Source organism: Silurus meridionalis, chromosome 24 (genome assembly GCF_014805685.1).
Source record: "Silurus meridionalis isolate SWU-2019-XX chromosome 24, ASM1480568v1, whole genome shotgun sequence".
NCBI classification, from domain to species: Eukaryota; Metazoa; Chordata; class Actinopteri; order Siluriformes; family Siluridae; genus Silurus; species Silurus meridionalis.
In genome coordinates this window covers 19,038,086-19,054,688 of record NC_060907.1, presented here as the reverse complement: position 1 = coordinate 19,054,688, position 16,603 = coordinate 19,038,086, and the positions used below count along the sequence as shown (strand labels likewise).

The 16,603-nt window shown below is 40.2% G+C and overlaps 2 protein-coding genes across 3 annotated transcripts; both read right to left on the bottom strand.

The window, feature by feature from the left end:
* Positions 1-559: 559 nt before the first annotated feature.
* Positions 560-7,239, bottom strand: prkag3a (protein kinase, AMP-activated, gamma 3a non-catalytic subunit). Of its 2 annotated transcripts, none has more exons than XM_046837206.1 (13): positions 7,101-7,239; positions 6,784-6,820; positions 5,876-5,982; positions 5,068-5,149; positions 4,686-4,744; positions 4,383-4,443; positions 3,817-3,871; positions 3,598-3,724; positions 1,929-2,094; positions 1,825-1,862; positions 1,592-1,738; positions 1,257-1,451; positions 560-772 (listed from the first exon to the last, which is right to left on the bottom strand). In XM_046837206.1, exons 1-12 carry the CDS (start codon positions 7,161-7,163, stop codon positions 1,326-1,328), a joined length of 1,068 nt encoding a protein of 355 aa, XP_046693162.1. In that variant the 5' UTR covers positions 7,164-7,239; the 3' UTR covers positions 560-772; positions 1,257-1,325. The 2 variants fall into 2 exon arrangements, with proteins under 2 accessions (XP_046693162.1, XP_046693164.1); XM_046837208.1 differs by having other exon boundaries at positions 4,398-4,443.
* Positions 7,240-9,173: 1,934 nt separating this feature from the next.
* cnppd1 (cyclin Pas1/PHO80 domain containing 1) lies at positions 9,174-14,919 on the bottom strand. Its single transcript, XM_046837233.1, has 8 exons — positions 14,398-14,919; positions 13,662-13,764; positions 13,190-13,271; positions 12,938-13,058; positions 12,676-12,804; positions 11,898-11,959; positions 11,193-11,310; positions 9,174-11,111 (listed from the first exon to the last, which is right to left on the bottom strand). Exons 1-8 carry the CDS (start codon positions 14,566-14,568, stop codon positions 10,614-10,616), a joined length of 1,284 nt encoding a protein of 427 aa, XP_046693189.1. The 5' UTR covers positions 14,569-14,919; the 3' UTR covers positions 9,174-10,613.
* Positions 14,920-16,603: the final 1,684 nt, after the last annotated feature.

Below are 16,603 nucleotides of genomic sequence, written 5' to 3'. Positions count from 1 at the left end.
AAGGAGATTCTGTAAGTCTCTTTAAGAATCTCCTACAGATTTGAAAAATATGCCTTTAAATTAAAATAGTAATAAAATACTGAAAACACATTTATTTATAAATTATTTCAGACAACATTCTACTGCCGAATAGTCTAAATAAACCTGTGACTCTGTACAAAGATCATCTGTTTCCCATCTTTCCTGAAAAACACGTTTTTTTTTACTCTCAATGTTTCTTTTTCTTTTACTCATTTTGGTGAACGTCCTCAATATTCCACTATGGTGACTGGCGGGAATTAGCGCCCTCTCCTGGTTGAAGAATAAACATTCTAATAGGAAAGCAGACTTTTTATTTTTCACTGATCAGACTGAATTCCAAAGAGGTCCTGCATTATAAAATTTTTTCCTTGTAATCACGATTTTTCTGTATATTTGAATGCACTGCCTCTTCCGCAGGAGGGATATTTAAAGATACCGCGGGTCGTATCCCTGCTATAAATCAATTGTCAAATCAGTGAACTGTACATATTTAAAGATATTTGAAGGTCCGTACACATTTTCACACGGACACAAAGCGTGTAATAATAAACAACATGTTTATTTTATAGTTCAGAAAAACCCACGTGTCATTTCCGCTGCGTGGACACGAAGCGTACAAAATATTTACAACAGAACAGACGAAGGACACAATTTGCTGAATTCGCAGCTGTTGAAGCTCTTCTTCTTTACATGTGTGTGTGTGTGTGTGTGTGTGTGTGTGTTATCGTCATGATTCGTCACACTCAAATATCTGTGGAAGAACGAGAGATAATAAATATAGAGAAAATAAAAAAGAAAATACTTTCTTATTACTACTGATTTTATATATATAATATTCTACTCTAAAACTCTAATATTTATTTTCCCTAATATATTTATAATGTATGTATATTTATAAATAAATTATAAATATCTCTATATATATATAAGAACAACACTAATAGACACTCCTTTAAAACAATAAATACCTAAACAGTGGATTAATTTTAAATAAAAAAACGTCGAATTGAATACATACAAAATGACAAAAAAATACAATAAAAAAAACCCAAAAATTAAATAAATGAAATTATTCAAATGAAGTCATTTAAAAGTAAAAAATTGTATGAAGGAAAATATTGAATAAAATAAGAAACAATGGAAATGATTATAAACAAAGAAAGAAGAGAGAGAGTGTGTGTGTGTGTGTGTGTGTGTGTGTGTGTGTGTTAAGAGTGAAAGTGTATAAATGGTACCTCCTGTGGCAAGTGATGGAGCATAAGGAGAGAGTTGGTGAGCACAGGAGGAGGAATGGACCGGTTGCATTAAGGCTTCGCGAGCAGAGCGTCAATTCCTGCTGGAGACAAAATCATGGCCTGGAGAAGGTCTGAGAGAGAGATGATGCCTCGAACCTTGTTGTCTTGTCGGTCCACCAGAACCAGCCTGTGAACCTACAAACATCTAAATCAGGATTGGACTTTCCAAATGTCTCAACCTCACGGTGTTCATATAGACACATTAATAGGAGACGTGAGTCCCGTGTAGTTTTCTATTTGCTAAACAGTGGTCTCCTTTTTAAACATCTGCCCACCTCTGCATCGGCGATTCTGTCCACTGCGGTCTCCAAGGTTTCGTCAGGATAACATTTAATAACTCCCTCGATGAAACAGCGCCGCCTCCTCAACGCCTCCTTCATGCTCATGCTCAGATTGTTGTAGGTTTTCTGCGCTGCCAGATTCTGCAATCCAAACACACAATAAACCGAATACGTGACGATTGAACCTGTGATACCGTCATTACATCAGAAATGAAGATTGTACTTACTATCACGTCAAATCTCGAGTAAAGAGCCACGACCTTCCCTAGAAAAAGAAAGGTATAAATAATAATCATAACAATAACAGTAATAATATTTGAGAATTTGTTACCATTTTCATCCACCACAGGAAGAGCAGAAACTCGTCTCTCCACGAAAGTGGACAGAGCGTCGTACACACTGGCCGTCTCCTGTACGGTGGCGATGTCTCTGAATGTCCCCACTCCTGCTTCTTCGATTTTCCTCTGCAAAAATCGTGGTTTTGGGATTGTGGCTCTCTGCACATAAGAAAAAGCCGTCCAGAGGCGACTGGACGTGAGCTCAAACCCGTCTATATCAGGGCTGTTCCAAAAGTACATGATTATAGAGCAGGATTCAAGGTAGTGACATGCATGGTTAACGGCTCAGGAACTAACAGGAAACTTAAAACTGACTTTGACAGGAGAAGGAATATCGGGAACAAAGTAATCACTGAAAAACACAGGGAACACTTGAAAGCCTTGAAATCACTGGGAAACCAACCAACATACCACAAGGAACACCGAAAGCCACTGTGAAATCAGCACACCAAGAGGAACACCAAAAGCCACTGTGAAACCAGCACACTAAGAGAAACACCAAAAGCCACTGTGAAACCAGCACACTAAGAGGAACACCAGAAGCCACTGTGAAACCAGCACACCAAGAAGAACACCAGACGCCACTGTGAAACCAGCACACCAAGAGGAACACCAGAAGCCACTGTGAAACAGCACACCAAGAGGAACACCAGAAGCCACTGGGAAACCAGCACACCAAGAGGAAGAACACCAAAAGCCACTGGGAATGCAGCAAACTTCATGAAAAATAAAAACCTGGAAGGTAATCATTGGGATGACAAGGCAGTGGGTAAGACAAACGCCTCGGGGGAAAAAAAACAAAATGTACCGGGAAGCCATGCTAAAGGGTAGGAAAAGGTTTAAAGACACAGGTGAACCCAGAATGCTCTGATAATGGGAACACAAATTATCTTATGAACCCCATGAAGCCAACAGGCAGACAAGGTGAGAAAAACTGGACAAAACTGGAAAAGCAAGAAGCCGGTTGGGAAGTCAATAAATACCAACTGGAAAGTCAAAGCCACTGAGAAACCAAAAAGAGAATGGGGAAAAGTAAAAAGCCAGTGAGACATAGGTAGGTACTGGGAATTTCAGCAAACACTGGAAAAGGTAAAGAGATGCTGGTAAAGCAAAAATCACTGAGGAAAATTACAGAAAGCCATTGCAAAACCAGTTTGAACAAATAAACAAACAACTAGAACATCACTTAAAACATGAAACTAGGAGTGTACTAGAACGCCAGAAAGCCAGGGGAAGCCAGGAAGGGGACTGGGAAAACAGGAAGTCACTGGTAAGACTAGGAGATAATGGGAGAGCAAAAAGAAAAAAAACAATGAGAAGGGGCACTGGGGAATTTTGAAGTCATTGAGAAGTCAGGAAGCTACATGGAAAACAAAATCAGTGAGAAGGTTAATGGGAAAACAAAACAGCAATAGAAGGGTGAAAAAATGTAATATAAATGAGCAAAAACATGCTGTTTATACATGAAATGCTTTCTAATATCAAAGTAAACCAAACAAATTTAAAGACAAGTCTAGACACAGGAAAACCAAATAACAATGGGAGGGGAGGGGGTGTCAGTATAGTAGATAGTAGGATTAAGCTAAACTACTAAGGCCAGTGCAAAGTATAGGAATAAACCGATACAGATGATAAATCACGATATAATATTGTCTTACTAACAAATATATAGAGGAATTTGAGAATTCGTTTGTGGGTTAAAATGTGCAGGACATTCCCAGATTCAGGGTCGATGACCGGCAGACGGTGGATCTTGTGCTTCAGTAAAGAATAAACCGCATCGAAAAGGCTGCGAAAGAAACGAGAATTAGAGGCGTGGCACTTGCTCTTCACACTCGCTCGTCACTGTCGTGGAGTCTTGTGGACTTCCAGCTTAGCTACCTCGCGTCAGGTGAGATGCTGATCAGGCTTTGATGATAGTACTGCAGGTAAACGTCTACAAGTAAAAGACAAGGAGAATAACGGCAAATATAGAGCTATAGAGATTCCTCAAATCAGGATTTTAAATACTAATGTGGAAAAATTATCAAAATTTATCATAGAAGATATATTATAGTTTATATGAAGTGGAAAAAAAATGTATATAAAAGTATATGAAAAAAACGAATTAAAAAATTAATTAGAAATGCAAATATATAGTAAAACTATAGCTAAAATTATACCTATTTAAAATGTCGAGGAAAATAAATACAAATTAAATATCCAAAAATAAATCTGATCAAACAAAAAATATTTAATCTTATTTCCACATGACAATTAAAATTTTTACCGAATGCAAAGAATAAAAGTATTTATATATATATTTTATTTGTATTATTATATATAGTTATATATATATATATATTTTATGAATTGTTATGTATTAAACTGGCCTATTAGACCATACAATCATTTCCATTCTCACAGACATTCACCCAGACATCATCTACATATTGCAGCTCATTTACTTTGAAATGAATCACCTCTCCATGTCTGAATCTTGTGATCCTCCAGCTCATAAATTTGAACCTTCCAAAGAGAAAAACACAACATTACAGGAATTTAGATTGTCGTTCCGAAAGATTTATGCATGAGATGTACGTGATGGATTGTCACATGACGGTTATGTTATGTTATGCTACTTCAGCTCCGTAGCATCGGATACCGAACATGTTTTATTCAATGGGAGATTTTTAGATGTTGCGTTGAAGTCAACACTGTGTACTGTGTTACGTTCAGCTCAACAGCTCCTTTAACACGTCATCACTGACCATCGGGGATTTATAGTAGCGATGGAGAATGTTGATGAAGTCTGTGATGGTCAGCATACCTGTGTGCAAAGGAAACAGAAATACATATAAATCAATAGTATTGTATTCGGAGTGGTGCGATCCGCACAGTTCAGGATTGAATGCCAAAATCGTCTAATTCTATAATCAGACGTCAAAAAACTTTTTTTCACGGAAAGATTGAATTTCTCGTGGCTTCATTGCAAAATTTCATTCTGCAAACGATAAAGGATCATGTGCTATTTTAAAATCTGTACATAAAACCCTAATCTGAATACGTGTAACTTTCCAAATGTAACTTCAAGACTTGCATTAAAAGCATTGGGGATTTGTCTTAGAAAGTGCTTGATTATCCGTGTCTTACCCACAAATCTTTGCAGTTTGCTATCCCATAGCAGCGCCGCTCGTAGACTGTTTGCCACTAACGCGAAGAAGGCTTTCTTTACCTTTAAAAAAGCAAATGAAATTATGTGATGATCTTTTTTTTCCAAGTCTTTAATTGTTTTTGAGACACAAGAATTGGACAATGAATGAGTGGAAGAAAGTTCTATGGAGTCCAATTTTGAGATTTTTGTCTCCAACAGAAGAACAGAGGACAGGAGAGAAGATGTGATCAGACTGCCTCACCCTCACAGTCAAACATGAAGGTGGAAGTTTAATGGTTTTGGGTTCTTCTGGAGACTTTTTCCCCCAGAAAGTAAAAGGAAACCTGAACCAACATGGCTCCCATTCCATACTTCAACACCATTCAATTCTGTCTGGAATGCGACTGGGGTTACGGTTAGGAACCAAACTGTATGTCTGAGCTCCGTAGGCGTTATTTAGAGAGCAAACAGTCGCCTGGAGTGATTTCTATCATGGAACGACCTGCCCAGTCACCGCACCTAAATCCTACTGAACTGCTCTTGGAGGAACCGGATTACAAGCTCAGAAAGAAACCTCCAACTAGTGAAGAGGCACGACAAAGTATTTCAGCTGAACACTAAGAGAAATGTCTAGGTGTTTCCAAATGTTCTAACAGGTTCTTAAAGGGCAAAATAAAGGACACAGTGTGATACTGTATCTACAGACATGTTCCCCAGACCCACCTCACAGCTTGATTTAAGGTATTATATAGTTTGGGACGTGATCACATCGGGACCGGAGGAACTGAAATACGTATTTCACCATACCTGCAGGGCGGTGTCGAAAACAACCAGCTTACAGCTGGTGGGAATGGCGTCGTAACAGCAGTGTTTCTTCATAAAGTCGAGGTAGGCCTCAGCTCCTGGGTCACTTACTGTAAAAGGAGACAGGAGAGCAGTGGTGTGTGTGTGTGTGTGTGTGTGTGTGTAAGTATGTGTTTACATTCTCCTGCTGTAACAGGACTGTTTCCTTCAGTGGCAGCAGATCATTCCTGCCTGATCTGCCTGAGCACTTACATTTAAAACATCTGTATATAACATCCTTATCTTAACATTCTGTCAATCTCTGAGCTTTTCTAACATCTGTATGTATTTCTGGGCAGGATGGTGAGTTGCATGAAGGGGCATTAAGCAAGTCCGGTCCGGTAAGTCCTTTGTAACTGGACTGTAATGAAAAATGATTAGGTGCACAGCTACTGTGTGGCACCTGCCGTTTACTGAGTGGCAGTGTTAGATACAAAATGGCCTCTATTAATGACAAAGTGGCATTTTTTTTGTTACAGAGAAGCATTTGTTAGATATGGAGTGGCATTTGTTAAATATGGAGTGGCATTTCTCAATTACAAAGTAGTATTTATTAATTACAAAGTGGCTTTTGTTAGTTACAAAGTGGCATTTATTAGTTATTGAGTAGCATTTGTTAGATATTAAGTGGCATTTGCTTGTTAAGGAGTGGCATTTGCTAGATAAGAAGATTGGCATTTGTTAGAAATAGGGTGGCATTTGTTAGTTACAAAGTGGCATTTAATCGATACAGAATGGGTCTTATTAGCTGCGGAGTGGGATTTATTAGTTAGGGGGTAGCATTTGTTGGATACAGAGTGGCATTAATTCGTTAGTTGGTGGCATTTTGTTAGTTATGGAGTTGCATTTATTAGTTTCTAATGGTGACCTACCTGAATTATTCATCACCTGAGGGTCAGGGAACTCCTCCTGCCCCAGAGAGAAAGAGAGAGAGAGAGAGGAGCCATTACTGATGATAGGACGGGTCTCCATCAGGTCCTGGACAAGTTCGTGTTTATTCTGCGAGTCAGCAAAATCTCTATAGATCTCAACAGCCAATCAGATCCGAGCTCTCCGCCGCTCTGCGGCATCAGTCACCGTTAATCCCGGCGGGCACGAGGAATAAATGTATATAACACGTGTTAAAAAGAAGATTATAGTAGTTACAAGTATATATTTATATGTATATATTCGGCAGCCTACAGCTTACCTGCGTTGTACACTGCATAGTGCGGGGCCGCGCGCGCGCGCTCCCATGTGCGGGTGTCCGCATTGCGCATGCTCGTGCACGTCGTGGACATCAATAATAGAATAGTGGTGAAGGGGACTTACAGGTCGTGTGTCTCTGTGTGTGTGTGTGTGTGTGTGTGTGTGTGTGTGTGTGTGTGTGTGTGTGTGTGTGTGTGTGTGTGTGTGTCCAAATCCAAATTTAGATCATGGCTTCTAATTCATGCGCTAAATATGTACACACACACACACACACACTCACAAACTTCACAAGGGAGACTCATGGGGATAAAACTAATTACTTACCATCTCCCAAAAACCTTTAAACTCAATGCGGAAGTGGACATGTAACCGAAGACCCAGTCCCCTGAAGATGTTTTACCTCTGATACTGGAGACTCCTTCCATAAATGTTAAACAAACACCTCACTTAAAGAGAATATCAGATCATACAGGACCTTCTGATGTGGCGACTATTAAATTATTAATATAAAATATATTTAAATAAAGCTGTAAACAAGGTCAAGGTTTTTCCAATACATGAACAGAACCCTGTGAGAGATCCTTTGTGAGTTGCCTTATAAGGAAAAAAAGGTGAAGTGAAGCAGCTGTCACTGTTAGGGGATGTGTGTGTGTGTGTGTGTACATCATTAATAATGCAACAATTACAAAAATACAGAATCAAATGATTAACAATAAGCTGAAAAAAAAAAAACCTGGAGTATTTTATTGTTGATTCTGAACGCTTCATGCTAAACTATTCAATAACCTCCATTTCTCCAGTTCTTTCCAAGTTTTTTTCATCCTGCTGAATGAATGAATGAGGCAATAATAACAGTGGCACAAGAACCATGTGGCGACTATTAAATTATTAATATAAAAATATATTTAAATAAAGCTGTAAACAAGGTCAAGGTTTTTCCAATACATGAACAGAACCCTGTGAGAGATCCTTTGTGAGTTGCCTTATAAGGAAAAAAAAGGTGAAGTGAAGCAGCTGTCACTGTTAGGGGATGTGTGTGTGTGTGTGTGTGTGTCCAAATCAAATTTAGATCATGGCTTCTAATTCATGCGCTAAATATGTACACACACACACACACACACTCACAAACTTCACAAGGGAGACTCATGGGGATAAAACTAATTACTTACCATCTCCCAAAAACCTTTAAACTCAATGCGGAAGTGGACATGTAACCGAAGACCCAGTCCCCTGAAGATGTTTTACCTCTGATACTGGAGACTCCTTCCATAAATGTTAAACAAACACCTCACTTAAAGAGAATATCAGATCATACAGGACCTTCTGATGTGGCGACTATTAAATTATTAATATAAAAATATATTTAAATAAAGCTGTAAACAAGGTCAAGGTTTTTCCAATACATGAACAGAACCCTGTGAGAGATCCTTTGTGAGTTGCCTTATAAGGAAAAAAAAGGTGAAGTGAAGCAGCTGTCACTGTTAGGGGATGTGTGTGTGTGTGTGTGTGTGTATATATTTACAGTTGACCCACGATCTTTCGCGGTTTGGAAAATTTACGGGTTTTCATTTGGAACCTAACTAACAGCAAGTTGCAGATTATGTTAAAATTCGAGGGAATCCGCAGCAGGACAGAATGTTCAGGAAAACATTTTATTATTGTATTATAGTGACAATGTCTAGATGAATTCTCTACAGGGGTGCGTCCAAAATTCACAGATTTTCGTAACTTGTGGGGTCTTGGAACGTAACCACGGTGTATATATATAGATACAGAGATGGATGGATTGATAGAGAGGTGGTCAAGCTCTATTTTTTCTTCAGCGCTTCCTTTGTGTTTACTTTGTTGACCTTCTTTGCCCTTCCTGCAGTCTCCATCTTTACTATCCTGCAGATGGGTCTTAAACAAACTTTTGCTTTGTTGCTTCTTCGCCTGGCTCAATTTAGAGGCCACAGCGACAGATCAGACTATGACCACTAGGGGGAGTTAATATTTTAAGGCAGTCATTTTCTACCTGGAAACCTGAAATGAAGAAAGTAGACAAATCCATAAAAACTTTAGACGAAACCAGGTATCCAAACAAACCCTTTATTCATCTTCAAGCTGTATGACAAACAGGAAGAACCTGCATTCGGGTCTGAATAATAGTTCAAAATCAAAGCAAACAAACAAAAAACATTTTAACGACCTTCTCGGTATAGAATAGTACAAAGCCATTCTTCGGTTTAACGCAACAGCTCACGTGTCGGCGCGTTCACGATGTAGCTACTAAAAAAGGTAAAATGATTGAAATATTACATCTGTCTATACTGTAGTTACGTTACGATCTCGTGACCTACGTTACACAATCTAGAAGACTCCTTCCCTCGATGGATTGTTATCCCTTCGTCTTCTCGTGCTACAGAAAAGCAAAAAGCGTAAACACCGGAGACTCGTTTGTTCCCGTCTCCTTACAGAAAACGTGCATTACACGCTTGTCCTTGTTAAAAACGAATGGCGCGGCGTTATTAGCTAACATACAGCGTCCGGCGTACAAATCCTGTTACTATAGAAACGATAGCGCTGTCAGGGCTGCCGTGATAAATCACCTTCTAATTGCGATCTCAAGAACTGAGAGCTGTGGTATAAATGTAACATCCTACTCCTAGAGGTCAGTATTGTTCAGCTTTGCACTCAACACTCGCTGTAGGCTATTAGAAAACAAGCTAAAAAGGGCGTGGCATTTCTCTCCCTTCTTCTTCGCGAATCCACCGGATGATCTCTTTAGAGTTCATCAGGAATCCCTTCTTTCACTTAACACTTACCAGTCCGTGTTATTGAGTTATTAAAGGGCTTTGTGAATTGAAGAAGGGGGGGAAAAAAAAAAAAAAAAAAAACACTGCAAGAACACACCATGAAGCTCACACAGCTCCTTCAAACCATAACCACGCCCGGATTGTCTTTTTAAAAAAAACAAGCAAAAAAACAATAGTCAAAAATTTGCACACTTGTGCAACGACACTTTCACAGGTAGTCTCACCTCAAGAGCGTTACAGGATTAAAGACCAACGACAAACCAAACCACCATCATCATCGGTTCTCTCATCGGTTTTCTTGAATTGGATATAAAAATTCAGCTGCCAAATTCTACACCATTTTGGAACTTTTTATTTTATTTTTCTTAAACAAACCAAAAATCTGGATCTTTATACTCTTGGTGCAAATGCAAAAATATGTCTTAGCTTTTATATCAGTGCTTTGAATTGTGAACAAAAAAAGGGGGTTTTGAGAGTACTCTGGCAACCCGAGTGCTTTTTTTTTTTTTTTTTTCTTTTTTGGAAGTTCTGAACCATTTCAATAATTTGTAATTTATATAATTTTATTATCTATATGCGACGTATATTTATTTATTTATCACTTCACCCTCACGTATCCTTTCTGCCATTGGATCAAAGTGCTTTTATCTTTATAAAAGGTGTTAAATATATAAAATCCCACAGGAAAAAATAAACACAAGATAAACGTGAGCTGATTTCTAAGTGGGTATGAGGAGAACCTGTGCCTTCCCATGAGGCATTGTGGTTTCGGGGCAACAGCCGTGTCTCTGAAATGTGACCAGCGGACTCGGGTGTGCGTGAGGGAGGAGATCCGGGGAGGAGAACCAGGTGAACGAGGTGAGGTTCTGAGCTCGGCAAACACGGAGCTCCGAGAGCCGGGCGTCTGAACGAACGAGAGCGGAGAGCAGGGCGTTCCAGATAGAGAGGCCGGGGTTGGGATGGAGGAGAGGATCAGAGCTCGAGGCGTGGCGGTGCTGGTGCTGGTGCAGGTCCGGGGAGTGTTCGGGTTTCTGCGTGGTGTTGGTGAGGATGCTGCAGCGAGGATGGAGAATGGAGGTGGACGCCGAGGCGTCGGGACGGAAGAGGGAGGTGTTTACGGGGTCGGCGTTCGGGAGGTTGAGCTGGTGGAGAGCGGCGGAGGTGGCGAGGAGACCGGTGACGCTTGTGAGGTACAGGAGACCGATCATACACGTGACCTAGAGAGAGAAACGAACGTGCATTTTTATTAATTACATTTATATCACACTATAATCTACAGCCAGCGTTTGGAATCGTACCTTGGTGAACTGTTGGTAGACGGCGGCGAGCGCGTTCCTCCAGCTGGCCTGCTCCAGAAGCACACACAGGTCCGTGTACGTGTACCACCCACGCTTCATTCCCTGCCGCTCCGCAATGCTGCGGAAACATCAACCAACTCGGTTCATCTCGACACTTACATCACTTCCTGTCCATTTTTGTTTATTAGAACATACAAAGTGCATCATACATGCGTTCCGGCTCGTTCCACACGCCATCCAGAACCTGTACAACCTTTACAACCAGAACACTAATGAACTCCACACTCCAACACCAGGACTTTCCTGCTCATGTATTTCCTCTCCACCCTGAACAGTTTCAGATTTCCTGCCATGTGTGGTTCTTCTCATGTGAGTGGAGGGAATGGGAGCAAATTGGGACTAAATGTGGAATCTGATGCTCACACACCAATGTGTCCGCAAACTTTTGACAATATAGTGTACTTTTTTTGCATTTTCATTATTTTCTCACACACACACACATGTATGTATGTATGTATGTATGTGTATATATATGTATGTGTGTATATATATATATATATATATATATATATATATATATATATATATATATATATATATATATATATATATACACACACACACACACACATACATATATATATACATACATACACACATATACACATATATACACACACACACACACACAATATAAATACTAACCAGGTTTCCAGTTGTCTGAGCACATTAAAGACCTCACTGGGCTCAGCGAACAGGTGCCAGTCCTAAAGAACATACAGAGATCAGTGAGAGAACAGTGAGGGAACAGTAGGAGATATGTGAGATCAGTGAGAGAGATCAGTGAGAGAGATCAGTGAGAGAGATCAGTGAGAGAGATCAGTGAGAGAGATCAGTGAGAGAGATCAGTGAGAGAACAGTAGATCAGTGAGAGAGATCAGTGAGGGAACAGTAGGAGATATGTGAGATTAGTGAGAGAGATCAGTGAGAGAACAGTAGATCTGTGAGAGAGCAGTGAGAAAGAGCAGAAAGAGAGATCAGTGAGAGAACAGTAGATCAGTGAGAGAGATCAGTGAGGGAACAGTAGGAGATATGTGAGATTAGTGAGAGATCAGTGAGAGAACAGTAGATCTGTGAGAGAGCAGTGAGAGAGAGCAGTGAGAGAGATCAGTGAGAGAGATCAGTGAGAGAGATCAGTGAGAGATCAGTGAGAGAACAGTAGATCAGTGAGAGAGATCAGTGAGGGAACAGTAGGAGATATGTGAGATTAGTGAGAGAGATCAGTGAGAGAACAGTAGATCTGTGAGAGAGCAGTGAGAGAGATCAGGGAGAGAACAGTAGGAGCTCTGTGAGAGAGCAGTAAGAGAGAGCAGTAAGAGAGAGAGAGAGAGAGAGCAGTGAAAGAGAGAGCAGTAAAGGAGAGAGCAGTGTTTAGTAATAAAGTATTGTATTGTTTCAGATAAAGGGCGTGCACTAAACGTACGATGGCGCTGAGGAAATTCAGCTCCAGTGTGTTGACCGTCTGGACGTCCAGCTTTCCGGCGGCACCCCATTCGTCGTTGAAAACTTCCTCCTCTTCGCCTTCGTCATACAGATATTTACTGGCAACCATCTGCAGGTGGGGAAGGGAATTAAATACGCTCTTTCATATGACATGAGTTGCATAGACGTGAAACAGATTCCTAGATTTTTTTTATTGTAAATGCCAGCAATGCTGCTCAACACGGGCATAGGGATGAGCTCACCATGGAGATCAGGAAGAGGTCAGAAGAGGAGATCTGCTGCATGTATTCAGGGTTTCTGTGTCGGAGTCTTTCGATGTAAACCAGGGCGAGCATCATAGCACAGGGGGAGATACATGCTTCTCTGAGGAGCGAAGGATATTTACACAAATCAATCGTAAAATATATATATACACATACATACATATACGTATATATGGGAAGTGAACACACACACACACACACACACACACACACACACACACACACACACACCTGGCGACATGGGCTGCGTATTTCTTGCGGAGTTTTCGTATCGGACTCGGGGCTGACTTCTGGAGGAGTTCCACAGCGATATCTGGCATAAACCAGAGATTCGGGTTAGAGAAGTACAAATGGAGGAGGCGTGGCCTACATGTTCATCATTACTAGTAACGGAGAAGTGGCCTACACATCCATCTGTTTTAGTGAAGGTGTAGCCTTTGTGGCTTTCCACACTAGGCATGACCTGGTGAAGGAGGTGTGGCCTGTTTAAATAAAGAAGGTGTGGCTTGTCCTAGGGGAGGGGGTGTGGCTTGTAATAACAGGGGGAAAAAAAAGCATGAACTGTCCCAATAAAGGACGCATGACGATGTCTAATTAAAGAGGCGTGGCCTGTCCTAATTAACGAAGTGTACGCTTGTAATAATGAAGGAAAAGTGACCTGTATTAATAAAGTGAACACACACTGGACAGTTTACACACTCACCGGTCACAGGACAGGAAAGAGCGTCCAGAGACGAGTCTTGATCCAGACCATAGTACAGACGCTTTCTCACACGCTCAGACAGTCTCCGATGTCCAGGGACAAACTACACACACAAATGTCCTTTTTCATTAGTGGGAAAAACTATTTAATCAATTTATTAGATTTTTAAGTCCTAATGAATAAATTCAGCATCTTATTATAGTCATAATTTTTAAATATGAAAGTTCCTCACACGTGTATAAAATACGTTACACACTTTCTCGGGTCAATGTCCAAATGACACTCACTCATTTAGTGCACTTTAGTGTAGTGAGTAGGGAATATGGCGCTGTTTTGGGACACACCCCAGCTTCCGGTATTTATATACGACACTGGGAGAAGTATAGCAATAATGTGATAAGATAATAAACACGAATATAAATTCGTCTATATTTTATTAGTTGTATTATAAATAATTGTTTAGTTTTTTTAAACGGATAAAAGAGTGAACTTGGGGAAACTTCTCGCTGGACATCTCGGCCTAGCTGTATGACGTAAAGTAATACAAATACATTTATTGTTGTTTATTGTTTTTAATCGCGTGCTGTAGTTTAAGTGTGAGATAATAACATTATGAATAAATAAATAAAATCCCGCTCTGTGTGTCAACAGGAGGTGAAGAGAGTTAGTGAGCGCATTAGGGCCCGAGGCGAAACAACAGAAACAGCGCCATTTTGAGCACAGACACAACACGCACCGTAAACTCCTGGAAGTCGGAGAAAAGGAACGTCCTCTCGTCGAATAGATCCTCCAAATCCATTTCTCGCAGCCCCAATCCGCCGACATGAACCATGGACAGACCCCAGGAAACTCTCTGTCTCTCAGCAGGCGTCGCCCTCGTACCTCCTTTAGTCTCCTTCTTCCGCATTTAGCGGTCAGCGATAAAACACGGCGTCGCGGTTCCGAAGTGCCCTCAGTAGTGTCTGTCTCGCGCCCCGACCACGCGCTCTTTAGTGCGCCTGCGTAGGGACCGTGTATCGATTCAGGACGAAACCCTCCACCCGCTGTCTGTATGGCGGAACGAGATAAAGGCTGATATTCAGCAGGAGGCGCTGTTGCGTGTTGTTTATATAAAAACCAGAAATTTATAACAGGAAATCTATTCAAGAAACACTGCTTTCTATACAGGGGTTTTTACACATTTCAGGAAAGTTGTAACATTTCAGGAAACCGCTCTGATGAATGAATATTAGTGAAGTAATAAACCTTTTATTCAGTATAAAATTTAGCTTATTAAAATGTAAAAGTCGTAGAAACAAAAAAAACCAAGTGTTTTCAAATGCATGCAACCTGATACTTGCTTTTTGCGGCAGTGTTATTAGGGGATACAAGAGGTGTGGCCTATCCTGATTAAGAAGGTGTGGCCTGTCCTAATTAAGAAGGTGTGGCTTGTCCTGCTTAAGAAGGTGTGGCCTATCCTGATTAAGAAGGTGTGGCCTGTCCTGATTAAGGAGGTGTGACCTGTCCTGATTAAGGAGTTGTGGCCTGTCCTCATTAAGGAGGTGTGGCCTGTCCTGATTAAGGAGTGTGGCCTGTCCTCATTAAGGAGGTGTGACCTGTCCTGATTAGAAAGGTGTGGTTTGTCCTAATTAAGGAGGTGTGGCCTGTCCTTGTTAAAGAGGTGTAGCCTGTCCTAATTAAGGATGTGTGGTGTGTCCTGATTAAGAAGGTGTGGCCTGTCCTGATTAAGGAGGTGTGGTCATAGTGAAGATGTAGCCTGTACTATTTAAGGAGGTGTGGCCTGTCGTAGTGAAGGAGACGTTGTCGGTTTGTACAAGTGAAGATCACATCATCATATCCTATACTGTAGACTCTGATATGTGGCAGGATGAAGAGTGGATTATCCAGAGCACAACAAAAGGACAAGTTTAACACAGAGCTTCTCCACCACATCCTCCATTCTGTTCTATTGATTATTTATACACACTACAAAGATGCACAACAATTTTTACCATTTTAAAATTTATTAAAAAAAATAAGGATTTTGACGTTTCTTTTTTTACACGTGACACGTGCATGCGAATAAAAAAAAAAAAAACCCACATCATCGATATTTTTTAATTACAACTCTTTTACCATCATATACAAAACAAGGCAGCGTTTACAAAACCCACCCTCCTTTCATCCAGCAGCTTTTTCTTTTTTTACAAAAACCTTTAAATATCACGGGTTTACAAATCATTTACAACAAACGTCAGCAGAATAAAGCATGTTTAGTAAGAACTCTTTGTGTGTGTGTGTGTGTGTGTGTGTGTGCGTGCTCACAGCATGTAGAGGACCTGGATAAGCGAAAAATGAAATGATCCATAAATCTATTGCGGAGGAAAAACATTTATTCATTTCATTCTATTTTTCTACACCTATAAACTTAATTTTATTGTCAGAAGGAAAGTGTAGCTTATATATATATGTGTACTAGACAAATGGGGCGTGGTCTATATAGCAATTTGTACTGGTTAAGGGGTGTGGTCTATATCTATCTATATAAAAAGGTATATTATGAATGGGGCGTGGCCTATAGCGAGCGTACTGAAAAGGCCGTGGTCTATATAAAATTTAGTATTTTAGCAAAGAGGGCGTGGCCTACATCAATTTTTTTAAGTGAAAGGAGCGAGACCCATATAATTTTGCATGACCTATATTAATTTATACTACTGGAGGCGTTGCCTATATACCAAATTGTATTAGTAAAGTGGGCGTGGCCTATACAAGAGGGCTCTCTCTCTCATTTAATAATTAAAGCATATATATCAATTTGTATTAGTGAAGGTGTGGCCTAGATATGATTTTTTATAAGTGAAGATATGAAAAAAAAAAAAAGTCATTCATGTGGTTTATTTCTTATATTAACTGAATTCTCTCTCTATTTTTATTTATTTAATATTAAATCACTTATAATTTAT